The sequence below is a fragment of the Pygocentrus nattereri genome, chromosome 3 (assembly GCF_015220715.1).
Source record: "Pygocentrus nattereri isolate fPygNat1 chromosome 3, fPygNat1.pri, whole genome shotgun sequence".
Classification (NCBI taxonomy): Eukaryota; Metazoa; Chordata; class Actinopteri; order Characiformes; family Serrasalmidae; genus Pygocentrus; species Pygocentrus nattereri.
In genome coordinates this window covers 28,665,732-28,686,007 of record NC_051213.1, presented here as the reverse complement: position 1 = coordinate 28,686,007, position 20,276 = coordinate 28,665,732, and the positions used below count along the sequence as shown (strand labels likewise).

General features: G+C 39.4%; 1 protein-coding gene across 1 annotated transcript; it reads right to left on the bottom strand.

The window, feature by feature from the left end:
- Positions 1-1,286: 1,286 nt before the first annotated feature.
- On the bottom strand, positions 1,287-14,136 carry LOC108410647 (neuronal pentraxin-1). The gene is made up of 6 exons (XM_017681832.2): positions 14,033-14,136; positions 7,503-8,540; positions 3,535-3,991; positions 2,902-3,152; positions 2,563-2,742; positions 1,287-2,035 (listed from the first exon to the last, which is right to left on the bottom strand). The coding sequence occupies exons 2-6, from the start codon at positions 8,226-8,228 to the stop codon at positions 1,826-1,828; spliced, it is 1,824 nt and encodes a 607-aa protein (XP_017537321.2). The 5' UTR covers positions 8,229-8,540; positions 14,033-14,136; the 3' UTR covers positions 1,287-1,825.
- Positions 14,137-20,276: the final 6,140 nt, after the last annotated feature.

Below are 20,276 nucleotides of genomic sequence, written 5' to 3'. Positions count from 1 at the left end.
AGACACTTTCATTCACTTTCAGCAAAAACAAGGCTCAGGTAGCATCTATTTTAGGAAGGCAACATCTACATTTCTTTACTTTAAAACTCGCTCACCAAGTCTGGGTCAGTTACCTTAAAATGGTTTCCTGCCCAAACACCTGACCTGCCTCCAAAACATCCTAACTAACTAACCTCATTGTCTCATTCAGCGATGATCAAGCACCATCCAGAACAAGACACATATAATTCATACACAATAAGAACGAAAATTATATGCACAGACAAAATGTACAAGCCCATAGCACCAGTCAAAGGTTTGGACAAATACACTTGTTTGAATTAGTAAATATAATCTAGTTATTTTGTGCCAATAACTTCTGCTTAAATGGAAGAAATGTTTGAAATGTAGACAGTAATAATCAATGTATACATATGACAACATTTCCCAAACAAACATTTTAAATGTAAGCTTTTTTTTCTTTACGTGACTCCAAACAAATGTTTGTGGAATTTCAAGACATGGTACCTCCTTAAGCTCCTTAGTTAATGCCAAGAGTCTGTTAATCAGCATCAAGGCAAATTATGGCTACTTTAAAGAATTAAAAAATATCAGAGGGTTCTGATTTAACATTGTCATGGAATTACATAACTGCGGTTTCATCGTTCTGCTGTCTTCACAATTCTTCTTCTTCTTTCGGCTGCTCCCTTTAGGGGTCGCCACAGTGGATCATCTGCCTCCATCTTGCCCAATCCATTGCCTCCTCTACTTTTACACCAACCATCTCCATGTCCACCTTCACTACATCCATAAACCTTCTCTGAGGTCTACCTCTTCTCCTTCTACCCGGCAGCTCCATCTCCAACATTCTTTGCCCAATATATCCACTATTCCTCCTCAACACATGTCCAAACCATCTCAACCTGGCCTCTCTGGCTTTATCTCCAAACTGCTCCACCTTCACTGTCACCTCTGATCTGCTCATTTCTAATCTTGTCCATCCTTGTCACTCCCTACAAAAATCTCAGCATCTTCATCTCCGCCACCTCCAGCTCAGCCTCCTGTCTTTTAGACAGAGCCACAGTCTCCAAACCATACATCATAGCAGGACACACTACTGTCTTGTAAACCTTCCCTTTCACTCTTGCTGCTATCCTTCTGTCACACATCAGCCCTGACACCCGTCTCCACCCACTCCATCCTGCCTGCACCCTCTTCTTCACCTCTTTTCTACACTGTCCATTGCTCTGGATGGTTGACCCAAGATATTTGAAGTCATCCACCTTTACGACCTCTACTCCTTGCATCTTCACCCTTCCACCTGCCTCCCTCTCATTCACACACATGTATTCCATCTTGTCTCTACTGACCTTCATTCCTCTCCTCTAAAACAGTAAAAAAAAACCCTCCCTTCATTGTCAGGTGTGTCCAAACGCCTGACTGGTACTATCCATGCAACACATGTGTCAGTGGAATAGATGATGGTTTATTGCCAGATTGACCAGGAAAGCAGAAGGCGTTGGTTCTGCCCCACAGCTTTTAACAGCCTGGCCTTTCCCCATGTCTTTGTGCCCAAGAGGAAGGCACTTAACCATCCTCATGACCCAGGGTGTGTTTGTGAACTTCTCCCTGGTTGGTTGAAGGTTATGTAGGTTATTTTAACAGAAGGCCATTTACTTGAAATGGGAATATTGAGGTTTGTTGTGTTTCCACCACTGTCCATAATTCATGAAGGTTCTCTTATTATGCTCAGCTGATGCTTAAATATACTTTATAACAAAAGCTCACCAGCTTCTGTTCTGTTATACTAGTCCTGTTTGTTTTTGAAATGTCATTTCAAATGACCTTAGTGGCAGGGGTCGAAGGGGTATTTGGTGACCCCGCCATGCAGCTCCACCACCGACTCCGCCCATGTGATAATGTCACCGGTCATATGACCCCCGCAGGACGCCAAGCTGTAGATGTCGTGAGGTGTGAGGATATGGGACCACAGTTGCAGGTCTGAGATCTCCCCCACAAATGCCTGAGTAGCATCAAACCGGCCACCCAGTGTGTCCTACAGAAAAAGAAAGAACATATGTATATATTTAACAAACTCTGCAGTAACAGGTGAGATATTGGCTCTTACTTTACATCTACATGGTGGGTCAACAAGGTACTGATTTACAGAGTGGACAATAAGTGGTGTGGCTGCTGTGTCTGATCCACTCGTACCAGCACACACACACACACACACACAACCACTATTATATCAGTGTCATTGCATGCTGAAAATGATCCATCACTCAAATAAAATCTGTGGTCCTGTGGTTGTCCTGACCATTTATGAGTGCAGAAGCAAATAATGAATTATGCAGAGAAATGTATGGGCTACACTCTGTATTACATTACATTACATACATTGCATTATTATGTAATTACAAAGTGCAACTAGTACTAAGGCAACTGTACTAAGGTAAAAGTGGCTTGCTAGTGTATATATCTTCACGGCGAATAGAATGTGTGTGTGTGTGTGTGTGTGTGTGTGTGTGTGTGTGTGTGTGTGTGTGTGTGTGTGTGCGTGTGTGCGCGTGTGCGTGTTACCTGTTCTTGTCCCAGTATGAACACTCCTCCAGGTTTGATTGGGTGCCATGCTGAGAGGTTTTCCCCAGATCCTCTCTTCACTCCATCCTGATATGCCTCCCACAGTCCGTCTCGTGTTGACCATGTCACACACACATGATGCCATTTCCCATCACTCAGTGAGAGTGGTAAGGTCACAGCCTACAGAAACACAGAAACACAACATATATATATATATATATATATATATATATATATATATATATATATATATATATATATATATATATATTTGGCTTATACACATAAGGTGTACATATCCCCCCCCCCTCTCTCTCTCTCTCTCTATTTCTCTCTTACCCTGTCATTGATCAGTAGCTCCATTGGATTGTTCCCCCATTCTATCAGCACCAGTTCATTAGCCTGTCCTGGGACAGAGTAGGAGAATGGTGTTCCTAGTCCTGGTCCTGCCCCTCCCTTCATCCACAGGCATAGCGTCAGGGCAAAAATCTCATGCAGCAGTGTTCCCTTCACTCGTCCGTACATGTAGTTGGTGCGCATGGGGAATCCTATCTGGAAACCTCCAGTAGCCTTGCTCTTCTTCCTCAAACCTGAGGTGGAGAAATGACCAAGAAGACAGCACCATTAGTGGGGAAACCCCTATGTGATTCCAGGGGCCTGCCAACATACCAGGAATTACATATGCCATTTCTAACTAACATGATTAAATAACATTATTATCACCTTTAGGGGTGTAAATATGTGACCTGCGATTAAGCAAGTCAGTGCACCATGAAATCTCAAAGCAATGCTTTAATGCATTTTTATTGTTGGTTTAAAATGTTATCTTTTCTCAGGGAGGATTTCTAGTCTTGTCCTAGTGTATGGTTTTACATATGTACAGTACAGCACCTAAGTCTTAGGCAGTAAAATGTATTTGTCCATAAAAAACTACCATTATAATAAGTGCATGTAAACATTTTATATGTCCACCTGTCTCTGACAGCCTGTGGGTGAGGTGGTTCAGTACTGCATCCAGCTTGCTCTGCCCACTGTGGCCTTGTGAATGGTAGGACATCCTTGGGTAGCTGTGACCGGCGGCCTTGTTATCATGGTGGCTGTCTTCATGCTCTCCATTGGCAAGGTGAACATCATCGTAGCTGCTGTCATGATGGTCTTGGCTGTCGTCATGGTGATCGTCATCATGGTGTTGCCCATCATGGTGTTCGTGGTCTTCGTCATGGTGCTCATGGTCGTCGCTGTGGGTCTCATGACCACTGTCGTCGTGATGGTCGCTGTGGTGATCGTCTCCGTCATCCTCGTCATTGTCATGGTGGTTGCTGCTGGAGAGTGAGTTGGTATGGTGCAGCATCTGCTGCTCTAGAGCGGCGATCTTGCGCTGCAGCAGGTCTTTTAGCGAGCTGGAGTAGGTGGTTGAGGTGTTCCGTGTCTGCCAACACAAGAATGCTACAATTCACACTCACAACAGTGTGGATGAAAGGGATAATATTAAGCACCAGGACCATCAAAACCCCCTTTCTTGCCTTTATTTCTGTGTAATCCAATTAACAAATTAATTCACAGTTTTTCCCTCACCCCAAGTGTAATTGATTGGCCAAGACAAAACAGTAAGTCTGCACTTTTGTCAATTTTTATAGATATCAGTATGTCAAACAGTATCGGAAACCACATAAGCAAGTCTAATTAAAATTACTTTTGGCATTAAATTACATTTTCCCATGGTTTTCCTCAAATGCATGATAATTTAGGCATGTGGTTTACAATCAGAATCAGAATATTTTATTGATCCCAGAGGGAAACTACATTTGTTATAGTTGCAACCACTTATTTAAAAGAATAAACACTTCAATAACTTAAGAAAAAAAGAGAAATGACAAGATGATATTTGGTGGTGTACAAGCTTCCAAAACTAGTTACAAAGTTACCCTTATATTTGTCCCACAACGAGAAAATTCACCTCTGCGTTTAACCCATCTGTGCAGTGAAACACCAACTTACACACTAGTGAATGCACACACACTTGGGGGCAGTGGACACGTTTGCCCAGAGAAGTGGGTAGTCCTATCCATAGCACCTGGGGAGCAGTTGGTGGTTAGGTGCCTTGCTCAGTGGCACTTCAGTCATATCCTGTCAACTCAGGGGATCCAAGGCTGGTTCCCAAATCTCCCTAACGTCTAGCCCATGACTTCTCCCATTTCCTAGCCTCGTAGACCCAGTGCAAAACTAAAGTTGTGTATATTTAATAGACCAAACTATTACTTTAAAATATAAATGAAGTTCCATTATCAGATTTTCCACTTTCTTGACCAATTGCACTGTGAACATGTGAGTATTACTGATCCAGAAACAGCAGTCCTTCTCTGAGAATCATGGTTATTATGACTCAGGCTCTTACCAGTAATTAGCTCAGTTGGATTTATAGCTGCTGTTTGTTTATCACAGCAGTAGTAGCAGTGTCTGTCTGGCCTTTACCTGCTCTAAATGCTCAGAATGATGCCAGTCAGTTTTCATTCCCATCCTCTGCATTGGCACATTGCCCACTGTGCCAACATTATCCACTGTACCTTCCAGCTGTGCTAGCCCTGCCAACTCTGTCCACCCATCCGCCAGCCCACCAGGCCTGGCACCTCACCTTCCTCATCTCCAGGAACCATCTGTGCAGGAGCGGGGTGGACAGGGTCAGATGCAATACTGCCCTCAACAACAGCCCTGCAGTCTATTAGAGCACTGCAAACCAACAACATGAGTGACTGAGTGAAATGTTTTAAAGAAAATACAAATCTGTCATTAAGATCATGTGACATGATTTTACCATATCTGTTGTTTAAGGTATGAGTATGATCAATCAAATGCAGATGTGTAATGCAAAGTGTTAATTACTCTTAATAAGCCTTAATTACACATCATGTATTTGTAATGTCAGTGTTTTCCCTTGTGTTGTCCTCTTTCTTTTTTCCTCTCTCTTAGCAAATCCACTGATCCAATTGCCCTGATTACGGGGTCTTCAGAAGTGATCACACTAATCAACTGTGATCTTCATCAGCTGACCCCCCACTGGCACTCACATATGTCCACCTAGCTACCACACGTCACAGAGGAAGGGAGAGAGAGGGGACAGCAGTGGAATGAGAGTAGAAATGCAAAGGTAAAGAGTTTTACTGAAGCTGATGATGAGGCACAGACAGAGAGAGTCTAATGAAAATGGAAAAGCAGGGAGAGTGATGTAAAACTAGATGTGAATGTTCAGACAATACTGGCATTCTGGAAAAGTGTATGAGGTCAGTCTGACACAGTGAGTATTAATGAACTTACACCCCAGGGGACCTCTGAAGTGTCATTTTGTGGTCAATGTCATGCACAAATAAGGAATTCCAGGTCTTCTGTTTTCAAAAAATGCTGCTATACACTGTGATAAACAAAAGTGTTATATGCATTTAGTTTTTTTTCTAAAACAAAAATAAAATATTCCATACATTTTGTCCTGTGTGCATTTGAATGTCACATTAACTTGTGATTTAAAAGATAATTTGCAGTCAAAATACAAATAATGCTTCATACATGGTACAAACAAGGCAGTACTCTTGTGCAATGAATTTGCATGAATGTGTACTACTGAACTTTAATAAAATTATGTAAAAACATCAGCTCCTCACTGTTAAGTCTATTCCAATAGCCAGTGAACTACCAAAACTGACAAAACTGTTTTTTGTGTGTGTGTGTGGGATATTTTGCCAAGATTGTCAATCTTAAGAGTGTTAGCACTTGGCTACATTGGTGTTTTGACCACTTAATGGCCTTATAATGTAAATGTAAAGAACATATGTCATTTTTGTTTATTACATGGTTTTCATTGTTTTTTTTGGAAAACTTCATACATTTTCCCATAGAGAAAAAAAACAGCATAAACCTGGAGACCCTTATTTGAGCATGATGCTGACTTCAAAATGACAACACATCAGCAGTGGTCTCTTTCCTGAACTGAACTCAGTGAAAAACACTAATATTGTCAGTTATGAGTAAAAAATTATATTTACCTTAATCAGTAAATGTACTAAACATTAATTTGATCTACAACAGTCTGTAAAATGTTTAGTATTAGTTCCAATTTTGAAGTATAGCTATGAAAGAAAACCAGCCAACTCTTCTGACTGCAAAGTGCACAGACTCATTCACAAAAACGTTTCAAAGAAAAACTTACAAATGATGTTAAGGCAAAGCCAGACAATAAGCAGTTCCAGGAAAAAAAAACCATATAAAATATTCTATTTTAAATACTCAGTAGCAGTTATTCAGTCTAATATTATCCGTGATATATTCCAGTGCAACACTTTTTAATTTATGATTTTTGAATTTTGCGTTGTTTTATAATGCCTGGTGAATATTATGAGGCTTTCTACTTTCCCCCACTTTCTACTGAATTCTGTTGTTGTATTTGCCTAATTTTGCTGAAACATGCATTTTGTTTCAGATGAATCATCGCATGTGTTTACAACTATCTGAGCAACAAAAATGAAAAAACTTATGAAATGGTCAGGCATATCTTGCAGTTCTCTAAATATTTGTTTTATATTGTTTTAGATTTTTTTTAATCAAAATGTCTGTTCTAGAATGCGGTTCAAGAATTGTTTTATAATTGCACCTTGAGCCACTAATTCAAAATCAAATTCAGGTATGAGGTACCAAGATTCCTTCCCCTACTATATATAGTGGACCTGTAAGTGAACCACATTACGTAGCCAGTGATACATACGTGATTTGCATACAGTGATTTGCATACAGTTGTATGCAAAATTGTGTTGACACATCCTTAACAGAGAGTTTAACATTTTCTGCAGTTTTTTGTTCACAATTTCTGTTTATTTGCTGATTGGAAAAATATAACATAATATAAATAGTTCCGTAACATATTCTCTGGTTTGTTTTTTTTCTTTTTCTCTCACCTGCAGATTCTCCAGCCTCTCTTTAAGAGCCATCAGCATTCTTCCCATCTGTTCGGGAGTGGATGAGGGTGAAGGGGTCAGATCGCTGGTGGTGTACTTATCACCCAGAGCTGCCTTTCCTCGGTGATGCCCATAGTGGCTGGGCTCTGTGGCATGGGTGCCATGGTGACCACTGTCAGGAGCATAGCCATGATGACCACTGTCAGGCATGGTGGGGTAGGTGTGATGTGCCAGGTGAGGAGGCACATGGAGGTGATCACTATCGTGGGTTCCCAGGGTGGTCCCGAAGCCCTGGCACAGGGTCAGCTTGGCAGTCAACTCACGGATGGTTTCTCTTTGGTCCAAGATTGTTTCCTTCTGCTGCACCAGGCTCTCCCGCAGGTGCAGGATTGTAGCCTTGGCCTCTTCTGACATGCCCCACCAGGCACTGCCGCTCATACCTGGCCCACTGTGGTGCCCGCTGTGGTGCCCATTCATGCTTGGCCCACCCGCTCCCGGGACAGCCCCAGAGGGGAAGCAGGCAGGGTCAGCATCGGCTGGAATAGGGGTGCATATAAAACGAGGGTGTGAAAGGTACTCAGTGTGCTCCGAACCTGGCATACCACTCCCAGCACACCCTGAAAGAAGGAGCAGCACATAGAGAACGAGAGGAATGGTCCATGCATCCGTGCTTCTCTGAAGTCGAACTCGAGGGATGAACATTGAGTGAAGTGAGCAAAGCTTCATTTTGAGGTGTAGAGTGAGTGCTTGTCAAAATATGGACACAACAAGGCACAAGGAGACGCCAGTTATGTCATAGGCCACCTGAAGGCTGAGGTTTTGCAAGTATATTAATTAAGAAAAAAACATTGCCCAACTTCTTTTGTCAAAAAGACGTCAGTGCACAGAGAAAATCAACAGGACAGACATTACAGATGAACCCATTAGCTTCTTTTCACAGTTCATTCACTTTTCTCCCCTCCTAGGTCAGCAGCTGCAGTCAAACTGGGGTGGGTATGCAGGTAATCTTTAGAACAGCTCTCAAACAACACAAAACACCTGCAAAGACAGAGGGTTGAAATTCATATTTACTAATTTTGCAGGCACTTTGTTCCAGAGTGACTTAGAAAATGTGCATAAACTGACACAAAGTGCTTGATAATCTGTAAGGAAAGACTCTCTCTCTCTCTCTCTCTCTCTCTCTCTCTCTCTGTCTAAGGACATTAAGCTCAACGTATGTTACAGCCTCTAGCTGTCAGACAGACAGATAAAGAAGGGCAGACAGTAAGACTGCTGCCTTAAACCTAAATCCCCTAAAGAGCCAGCATGCGACCATGCTTTCTGTCAACCTTGTTTTTCTCCCTTTCTCTCAGAATAAAAACAAGACCCATGGTAACAATCAATCAGAATCATTTCATTGCACTTGCATGTACTGGGAATTTGTCACAAAGGGCATCACAAAACATAGCCTACATTGTCCACAACACAGTGTACACAGTATAACCAGGGTAAAATGTCAAATGCCATTGAATTAGCAACTAAGCCAACACTGATGACCCCCTCAAGACATTAAACCAATTACAGCCACCTATGATAAAAGTGTACATTAAGTGTGTGCTTGTACGTCAGGAGCTCTCTTAATAGGCTGACATCAAGGGTCTCCCAAACGATTAGGATGTGATTATCTGTGTTTGTTTGGACTCTGGCTGTCCTTCAGCTGGCCCAGTTTCAGCTTTTACTGATTTGCTGTTGCTCTGCCTCCTGCTTTGAGTCTTGGTTGTGGAATTTTCTAAACAATGCCACAAGCCTATTTATCAATTATATTTAAATCTTTCATTTGGCAAAGCTTTTATTTTTTTGATCAGTCAAAACAGGCATGGTGTCCAAAGTTTGACAGTCTTTAGACCTGCCATTTTTAGCTAATGTAGCTAACAAGTAATAGAAGTAGTACCTAACCATTTAGCACTGTGCAAACTACATGCTTAAGTCATTAGATGTGTGCCTCAAACCATGTAGATTTAAATACTCTTAAATATTCTCAAATAGAACATGTGCATATGTGTTTTATGACATGCTGTTATCTATGAAAATGGGCAAAATTTATGTTGCATAGATAAAAACAGTAATAGTAGCCATCTTGAAGTCTGAATTTTGTCCATAATTTTGTTGAACATCAGCTCTTTACTTAGATGAGCCAAAAGAACACAAGATCCTTCGGGCAGCCTGCTACGACTAGGCCTCCTTTATTGGTGTGCTTAAATGCTGACAAGTGCATACATGTGGCATATTGATTGGATTTAAAGATTAATTAGCTAAAGGATAGATGTTTGAGGATTTGAGCAACATCTTCAGGGCCTATGCCACGCGAGCAAGATGTTTAAGGTACTAAAAACAGAACGATTGTGGCTGCATCAACACTTAAAAAAAAGAGAGAACAACAAATAAACATTTGACGAAGAGATTAAGATTGCACACTCACATGCCCATGGGGTGAAAAATGTCCACCTTGTGACCTTCTGTTTTCGCTTTCTTTCAGTATAGATCAGAATTGGTTTTATTTAAAGGCAGATGCAGTCAAACCACAGTATTATCATAGTATTTCTACTGTATGATACACATAGACTGTATTAGGTGAGGTTGTTTCTTTAATGTAAAATGTACAGCAGTTTACTGGTAAATGACAGTGGACAGTGGACAGTTTACTGGTAAATTTACTGGAAGTCTGACAGTCTGAGTGGATGTGCTGGCCTTAATGTTATTCTCTGGTTCATGTGCAACTCTCATATATTTTAACATCCTTTAAAAAAATACAACTTCAAAATAGTGATCTTGATAGAAAAGTGTTCTTGAAACTGTAGTGACCTTTAGTGTCTTGATCATTTTGATGGGCATTGTGTGGGTCAGCCCAGGTCAGCTGCAGATCAAGGCCTGAACCATCAAAAGTAGCTCTGAGGCATTATAGTATTTTACTGTACTGTTGCCAATATGGTTTTAAGAGGGAGACTACAATAGATCATCTAAATACATCTTAATCTTGAGTGTGAGTGTGTCCAATCCTTTCACCACTCCTTTATACGTGTGTGTGTGTGTGTGTGTGTGTGTGTGTGTGTGTGTGTGTGTGTGTGTGTGTGTGTGTGTGTGACAAAATTATCAGGAAATTGGGATAAGGTTAGATTTACGCTCATCAGATCTACCTACAAAATTACTTTGTGTGGTAACAAGCAAATGAACTAGTTTTATTCATCCTAAATAAATACTTTGAATGAACAATTCTTTCAATCAAAGTGTTTTTTTTTTAGTTCAAAAGGTTTTTGAGTTGAAACTAGATCAATTGCTTGTTACCACATCAGGTACTTTTTTAGGAAGATCTGACACGCCACTTTTTACTGCATGGATAAAAACATTACTGTCATGCAGCTGTTGAAGTGGTTACAGTTTGATTGATTTGATGCAATGAGTTCTATGTCCAACTAAACAGGCTCTAGATCTCCCACAGGAGTGTGAAAAGTAGAGGTTTTGTTATTAATTGTGGATATTTGTGAATGTGTGAAAATTCAGCTGGTCTTGTGATTTGTTAAAAGAGAAAAAAATGACAAAAGGGAAAAAAGGAGAGAAAATAAAAGAAAAAAATCTCCGAAATAGGCTCTGACAGATGTATACAAAAGTCAGAGCACCTCCAGTCAAATTCCATGTTTTGTTGATTTTCTAAGTAAAAATAAGTTACACATCCTATACAGTGAACACACTTCTGCATATTTTAATGCACAATTACTGTTTATTTGCTGAATTTAACATATTGGGAAAAAAACAAGATAAAATGTTGCCTGAGCAAAAGTTTTGGTACATTATATATTTTATGTTTTGTTTTTTCCAATTTATTAAATGGAACAAATAGATAGAAACTGTGCACTAAAGTTTGCAGCAAAAAGCCATATTTATGTTGTTCCCTGTAGAGCATGATTTATCTAATTGTCATATGTGCAACCCCGCATCCTTACATGGTATGAAACTCCCATATCTGTGTTGTACACTATTGGGGAATGACATCCATATTGCTGAGGTGTTAGAGAGACAGATGGCTGAGGCAGTGAAGAGTGTCAGGGCTAGTTTCGACCCCCAGTCTCTCACTTCTGAGTTTATCTTCGTTGATCTTCTTCCCTGATCCGGCCTCTTAATGTGATCACTGTTTTGGACAGTCTTCAGAGCTTTACAGCCTTTTCTGCTGAAGCTACTCAGCTCAGTCCAAAGAGGCAGATGGTCTGGCTCTGAACATGAGCGTTACTGACAGGTGGATTAAGACAGTAATTAGTTCAGTGAAGTGTCCGTTCTTACAAGAAAAAAGCACTAAGACTTTCAGAACTGTCCTAACTGGTTAGGATATTGTACAGTATAGAGTTTTTTTGTCCAGGCATGTGTATTTTTTATCTCTGTATGTAAAAAATTGCTTGTGTGTATTCACCTATGTGAATTGAACGAAGGCCCTTTCAAATTGAACCATTGGCCTGCTGCCTCAGTAAAACAGTGTGAATGGATTTCAATGTGAGTTCTTGTGCTCCTTTTCCATATACACTGACTGGCCACTTTATTAGGTACACTGCTAGTAAAAGGTTGGACCCCCTTTTGCCTTCAGAACTGCCTTAATTCTTCGTGGCATGCTTTCAACAAGGTGTTGGAAACATTCCTCAGAGATGTTGGTTGGTTATTTGAGTTACTTTTGCCTTTCTATCATCTCTAACCAGTCTGCCCATTCTCCTCTGACCTCTCACATCAACAAGGCATTTTTGTCCACACAACTGCCGCTCACTGGATATTTTCTCTTTTTCAGATCATTCTCTGTAAACCCTAGAGAGGGTTGTGCGTGAAAATCCCAACAGATCAGCAGTTTCTGAAATACTCAGACCAGCCCGTCTGGCACCAACAACCACACCACGTTCAAAGTCACTTAAATCACCTTTCTTCCCCATTCTGATGCTCGGTCCGCACTTCAGCAAGTTTGTCTTGACCACCTCTACATGCCTAAATACACTGAGCTGTCACCATTTGATTGGCTGAGTAGCCATTTGTGTTAACAAGCAATTGAACAGGTGTACCTAATAAAGTGGCCAGTGAGTAGCCCCTATTGTTTACTCTTGGATGATGATCTGCTTAGTCAACCCTCAGTACACATCTTCCAAACAGCTGAAGGGGCCTACCTGACCATTTTTGATCATTTCAGATGTTTGTGGCCATTTCAGATCATTCTTGACATTTTCTGATTGTTTAACATAATTTCTGCTTATTTTATATATATTTTTTATATTTTTTTGCTGATTTCTGGTAATTTCTGATAATATCAGATAATAATTAATAAATGAGTATGAGTAACCAGCAGAAAGCTTACAAGGCAAAAAACAGCTGGAATAAAGCAAAATGATGAAATGCTGACATGCTGACAACATAAAGATATGTCTCAGTTTCCCACCTCATGGGTGTAGTGTATTTCTGGATTTAGACTGAAAATGAAATATTACATGTAATTATACTGTTATTGGAAATTCTCCATTCAAACATTTTGTTATAACGATAACCTGATTAATAATTAATAATAGCTATTTATAGAAAAATTACAACACCTTAAAGTGCTTTACAAATTATAAAGTTAAACGCTTATTGAAGTTATAGAAATTAGAGTTAGGTGTGATGTCCTTAATTATAGTTACTCTTTAATAACCATAATGTTAATTATAATATAGTTATATAAGTCATAATAGGTAGGAGTATTAATGTAAAATCACATGAAGCACTGCCATAAATCAATTGAAAACAATAAATACAAACATAGTGGCAGAAATTGAATTCTATGCTAAATTTAAGAAATTTTCAAACGTTTCTTAAGTGTGTACCAAGCTTGGTGGTCTAATAAAAGTTGGAATTGTGTTCCACAGTTTAGAAGTATAATAACAGAAAGAGGCATCTCCAGCTTTTCTGAACTGAAAAGACTGTATTTGAAAAAGGCCTTAAAAATGAAAATCTTTTTGAAAAAGATCCAGGCAACAAGTACATTTCTTTCAAAATGGGGTGATGTGACCTTTCTTTTTTGTTCTCATTTAATTCAGTTTTGGATTTATTTCACTGTTGAAATGCATTTTATGTAGCAGCTTCATCTGTGTCTACTTCAAACGCAAACACACTGCACACCGTTTAATGTCGAGCCAAACCCTGACACGTATAAGCTCTTAATAACATAATAATAGCACAAGATAATAATAATTCCATGACTCATAATCATACCTGGCAACCACTCATATATTTATCTAAAGAAGAACCTTAAGGATATATTCAGTGTTCAAGCTCAATTAAGAGAGGAAAAAGGAAAGAAAAAGAAAAACCTTCTCCACACTCATCAACTCCAGCAATGAATAGCACTGCCACTACTGACACGCTTCACATTACAACACTTATTCAGTACATCAGTGAAAAGACTGAAAAGCATTTTTTGGGTGAATGTGTTACATATCAATGCAAGACATGACTGTTAGTTTGTGTGGTGTTGAAAGGAAGACAATTTATACCTGAAAGAGTCCTGTGTCCTTTGTGAGAATCTGTCCCGTTAGCATGAAGTAGTTCAGTCCGTCTCAGTTGCCCAACAGCTTGGGAGAGACCTAATCCAGAGGAATGCTTTAATTCATCTCTCTCTCTCTCTCTCTCTCTCTCTCTCTCTCTCTCTCTCTCTCTCTCTCTTTCTCTCTCTCCCATGTCTCCTCCCATCCTCCCTTACTTCATCTGACAGTTAGTTGAGAGCAGTTGTAGCATTTTAAGTGTTAATCCAAGTGTCATTTGTCTTAAAAATGTGTTAATCTCATTAGTTTATACTTATACAAGAAGTAACTTAAAGGCCACTTAATTGTTAGGAAGTTATCATTCTCCTAAGAGTTTACGAATGTCTTATTTTGTTATTGTGATCAGTTATGTTTTATTACAATAGACATTGCATACAATAGACTGCTTTCCAGGAATACATGTCCAGACTCCTAATGCCTTATGATACGAATATGATACCAATTAAACAAGTTTACAAGGAACACTAACTGGAGACACTGGGATCATCCAGGTGAAAGATCCATCATATGAACCAGTGTATTAAAGATCTGGTGCACTACTGATTGTGTGGGGATGAGGAGGTTAGATACGAAAATATGCATTAAAGAAGCTCAATATGACTGTAGTGTGGTTTTGCATGTTTAAGAAACAAATTAGTTAATTTTAAAAAAGTTAGACAAGTTAATTAATAGACGGGCTGTCGTAAATGAAGTTTATCTAGTCAAGAGGACCTAGAGGGAAGTGATAATAGACTACAATCTCAGAACTATGCTTACAGTAAAATAATGGGAAAGTAATAGAGACAGGTCCATTTCCCATCACCATCTCTGGCGGCCGTGTTTTGTGGGTCTTAATGAGATAACCGGCCTAATTAAGGTCCCAGTCACCACGACGACAGATGGCCACTGATTGAGGTCAGGGGGGGTACATGCACATGACCAGGCGACCCAACAGCAGCAAGAGAGGCTGAGGGTAGGGTTAGGATTTGAAGTTTAGTGCAGGTTAATTACTGTTCAGAGCATCGCATATGGCTTTATCTATAAACTGTTGCATCCAAAAGGAGACTGTGGCCATAAAATCTTTTTTTTTTTTTTTTCGGTAAAATTTGATCTCTGTAAGCTGAATTTCAAGCTATGTGCAGCCAAAAATCAGTTTTTCCTTCTTTTAGTATTGTTTTTTTTTTTCATGAAATGCACAGCTGTGGTCAATATCATTTTGGCCAATTATGACTCAGTAGGTCTATCAGCATTTCTAGAACATTGAATAGTTAACTTTTAATTAACTTTAAAAACAATTTTGTGCATAGTAACGATTTAAAATACAATGCATCATGTAGCTAATTCGATGTCAGCTCACGATGCCATTATCTTATTTGGTAGCACTGCTTGAATCCTGCTTCATAACTTTGATACAACTGTGCCATAAACATGCCATGGTAAGTGTCATATGCTGTTAAGAGTTGTCATGACAGATTATGTCCAGCACAATAGCAGTGTAATGTTATCATTCTTGTGAACTGTCATGACATATGTCATAATGTTTGATGCCATGATGGTTAATATGATTACTCAGCAAAAAAAAATACTGTGTGATATAAGCTGTATCATATTATCTATATGGGGGCCAAACAAAAATGTAACTGTCAACATAGAGTGCGATGTGTATTTAATTCATGTGTGTGGGACATTTTCATTCGCAGCTTCATCTTTATTCATATTGTTAAGTGTGTTTGATATCTGTATCAAATATTGTTGTTGGGGCATTACTCACATCCAGCAGCAGTAGCTCTTGGAATGATGTAGACTGGTGGCCTGTGTAAATCTAATCACATGCTGACAAAGTGCAGAGGGATTGGAAGGTCATGTTCTCCGCTTTTCAATATTCTACTTATTATTCTACACTGAAAATTTGGAAATATTTCATGATCTACAGTTTTTGAGTTACAGCCAGCAAACTTGGCACAAATCTGGCACAACAATAACATAGCCATGGCCTAACAACACCTTAGCAGCCACCTGATATACCATAACAACAGCCAAGCAACACCTTAGCAGACATTTAGGGTAACATAGCATTTGCCTAACTACACCTTAGCAACCATCTGTGATAAAATAGCAATGACCCAGCAACACCTTAGCAGCCAACTGGGATAACATAGCAGTGACCTAACAACATCCTAACAACCATCTGGGATAAAAAAGGCCTAACAACACCTTAGCAACCACCTAAGGTATAAAAATAGCCTAACAGCGCCATCTGGGATACCGTAGTGTCACCCTAGAAATAGCTTAGCAAAAACCTGGTATAACATAGCAATGACCTTGCAACACCTAAACAGCCACCTGGGATGCCATAAGAACCACCTCCATTACCATAGCAATATCCGCAACAAACAGTAAAAATATATGAATCACTTAACAACACCCTAGCAACTCCTTAGCAACCACCTGGGATAATGTAGCAGCCACCTAATAATACTGTAACAACCACTTGAAATTACTATATGACCCAGGTAAGTTAAAAAAAGAATGAACAGTCAACTGCTTTAACTTTTGAAGCATTATTAGCTGGCTGAAGCCAACCCTTCTAGGTATCTCACATACACATTACTAAGCTCACCCAAAAATGTGTGTGCACGTAAAGATATGTGGATGGTAATTTCTATGCTGAGCCACTCTGAAAATGCCTTAACTTATGAACTATGCCTATGCACATATATTCACACACCCACATAGACCCTTTCCTCCGGAAGTCGTAAAAATTTCCTTTCTGCTGTTGACACAAGAGCACCTTCTAGGAATTCTGAGCCCTAATCTAACATCAGTGTCAATTAATTAAGCCTGGAACAACACCAAATGGGACAGTGCAGGTCATTGTGCTGTGGTAGTGTGAGGACACATGGACACATATTAGTTTCATGTGCCCTATTAGCCTCCACTTCCTGGCAACCTAGTAGCCTAGATATAAGCAGCATCCAAAACCACACACTGCTGTACCACATATGTTACATTAATGAATGTACCTTAGAGAGTGGTGTACTGTTTGTGACACACTGTTTGGTTTGATAGTAAGAGGTTTTAGATGAACACTTAGTGACCCTGTGCAAGTGGTCCCTTCTACCAAATCAAATCATCACAGAGATCAGACATTTGGACAGAATCAGTTAATTCCACAGTGAAATTATACCTGACACACACTGCTGTGAACATCAAAGCCTTTTGATCAAATGTAAAAACTGGTGTACATTGAGGTTTCTGTAGACTATATACACAACAATATATTATACACTATATGTATATAATGAAATGAGAGAATTATGATCATACACAATAAAACATTCTTGAAAAAAAAATTTCAATCTCCTTTTTGCTCATCTTTCTCAAGGTGCCAGTAACTATGCAAGGCACTGTTTAGACACTTTAGTCCAGAAAATTACATTTGAATATGTGCTAACTTATTTGAATAAGTTCCAGGGAGTGTGATAATGGGACATAATGACAAAAAGTGGGACAGAACGTGATAAATCAATCTGGTCCAACTGGTGTGGCCAACACCAGTTAAGGCTGTGTTTTTGTAACAGTCTTTTTGTCTGTATTTTAAAGTCGGTTTTCTGTGGTGTAGCCAGGCTGCATAATGTCTTTATGCTTGTTATCCCTTTATCTGTGTGCGTCAGTCACTAATACAAGCAGGTGTGAGAGGAAGCAAGGAGTTCCAAATAGATTTACCACTGGGAAGATACACACACACACACACACACACACACACACACACACACACACACTGTAATACACAAAGCAGGTATACTGACCAATGGTCAGCCCAGACACAATTAACACTGGAAAGACAGACATAGGCATGCTCAGACTTGTCTGTACATATAAATGGACCATTGATCAATCCAAACAGACTTACAAGCACTGGCACACTCTTGCTCAAATAAACCAGTACTAAGGCCTATGTGCAGACATTTTGGGAGGCAGGGGCACAAGGGGAGAAAGGGCACACTGAATGTAAATGGAATTTAATACAATAATTTTAGCACTTTTATATAGATTAATGGTCTAATCATGCTTCTATCATAGAAGGCAAATGTGTTTTTGCTAGTTTCACACAAATATTTCTATTAGCACCCAGGTATAAACTCTAGCCTTGCATTAATAAAGCAAGTTCTCAGTGCCCCTTACTGCCTACATCATGTTGGAATGTGACACTTATTAAAAAGGACATCATCCTTGCTTTATGGATGGGATTTCCATCACTATTGTGATGTGTGCATCAATGTCAGGAATGAGATACTGAGATGAAATCTTTTTAGGTGGCCTGTACTGCACTGAGGGAGGAGCACAGAGCAGTGAAGCTTGTGGAACCCAAACTAGCTCACTGTCTCTATTCTCCCGAAGAGACTGAGCTTCATCTGGTGAAATGGATCTTTAGTATTGGTGATATAAAACACAGCTATTATTTTCATCAACCAATAGGACACTTGTACAGTTTGAGGGCAAAAGGGCAGGGTCTCCAGTCCACTCAGGAGCTTGCCTGCCAGTGATTCTGAGTCTTCTGCTATCAGTGTTATAGAGTCACTGTGTTGGAAATTAGCAAATGAATTGGGCACAGGATCACCAAAACTGGACAGTTGAATATTGGAAAATACATAACTTGGTCTGATGAATGTTGCTTTCTGTTGTGACATGCAGACGATAGGGTCAGATCTTAGGATAAACAGTATAAATCCATGGACCCAACCTTTCTTGACTCAACATTTCAGGCTGCTGGTGGTGCTGTAGGGCTGTGGGGAAGGTTTTTTATGGTGCACATTGGTCCCCTTAATACCAATCTAGCATTATTTAAATGCCACAGCCTGCATGAGTATTATTGCTGACCATGTACATTTCTTCCTGGCCACAATTTTCTAATCCTGTCCAGGGGATCCTGTCCAATATTAGAATGGTGTTCTTATTTTAAAAATCGGCAGCACGATTCCTAACAGAAACAAAAAGGAGAGCAGATACCTTCCATAAAATACAGAAAACATGGAGAGGCCTTTTTCAGTTATTATGCTTCTAAACTGTGGAATTCCGCCTTTTATTGGAGAGTCAAGCTCAGTGCTCACTTTTAAGAGACATTAAACATATTGCTGTATATATAATATACATATATATATATATATATATATGTATATATAATATAAACTTGCTGTTTAATTAAAACTCTGCCTGTTTTGGTATTTATCTTTTAATTTGATCTGTGTCATTTTCTCATGTGATATTAAATAACTCATCATTTCTTGTATTACTGTTAATCTTTATCATCTGTCTTTAATGCAATTTGAGCTGCCACTGGCATGAAAAAAGTTATATGAATAAAGATTATTAGTATGAATAGTAATAATAATAATGAATGTAGATGCCACTGGAGTGAGGAACCAGCTTGTGGTGGTTGTGAGAGAGTACAGGTTAAAATACTGACCTAGAAATTTGCTAAGAGGTGGTGCTGTAATTCCCATACACATCCTGAAGGGGGTGACGCTGTAAACTATTTCATTCATTATTGCAGACAGTATAAACACTATACACTTTAAATGATGCTAGCAGAGGGCCAGTCATTAATGGAAAGATTGTTAATGAATGACAATGTTGACCTCTTCATCTCTCTGCTTCTCTCTGCTGGTAGAAAGGGCTGAGACCTTGTGGGTGGAGAGGTCAAAGTTCACATATTTAGGAGAACTCATTAAGCCATCTATTATTAGGAAAAAGGAAATGAGAGAAAGAGGTTCACTTGTGAGGAATAGATGAAACCAGACTTTATTATTTCTTTTGTACCATGCTCCTTTTGTCTGTTTTGTGTTTACAGAGTCTGTTACTTTTCATTAAAACCAGTCTGGGGCTTCCCTTTGTGTGTACCTTCTGGCCTGAATGCTGTCCAGTAGCTTAAAACCACCTCTGAATCATCCAACACCCACCTCTCTCTGGAGGCAACAAATGTTAGGCTTTTATTTTCTCTTAAGGCTGAATTGGACATTGTCACATGCTTTACAGTCATATTTGCCTGATCAATTTGTCTCCAACTGTGAATGAAGCCTATTTGGACATGGTGGATTTAAACAGCAGAATGTGTCATTTAAAGCAAGTACCAGCATTTTTCTCCAAAACAACAAAAACTAAACAAACGTAAATGCATTTTATTTATGCTTTTCGAGGGTGGGTGTCATTAAAAATT

Excerpts from the sequence above, each read along its gene's own strand:
- LOC108410647 (XM_017681832.2), bottom strand. The coding sequence starts at position 8,228 with ATGAAGCTTTGCTCACTTCACTCAATGTTCATCCCTCGAGTTCGACTT. Across the intron at positions 3,992-7,502 it reads AGAGGCTGGAGAATCTGCAG|ACACGGAACACCTCAACCAC; the intron begins GTGAGAGAAAAA and ends TTGTGTTGGCAG. Across the intron at positions 3,153-3,534 it reads CCACAGGCTGTCAGAGACAG|GTTTGAGGAAGAAGAGCAAG; the intron begins GTGGACATATAA and ends TCTCCACCTCAG.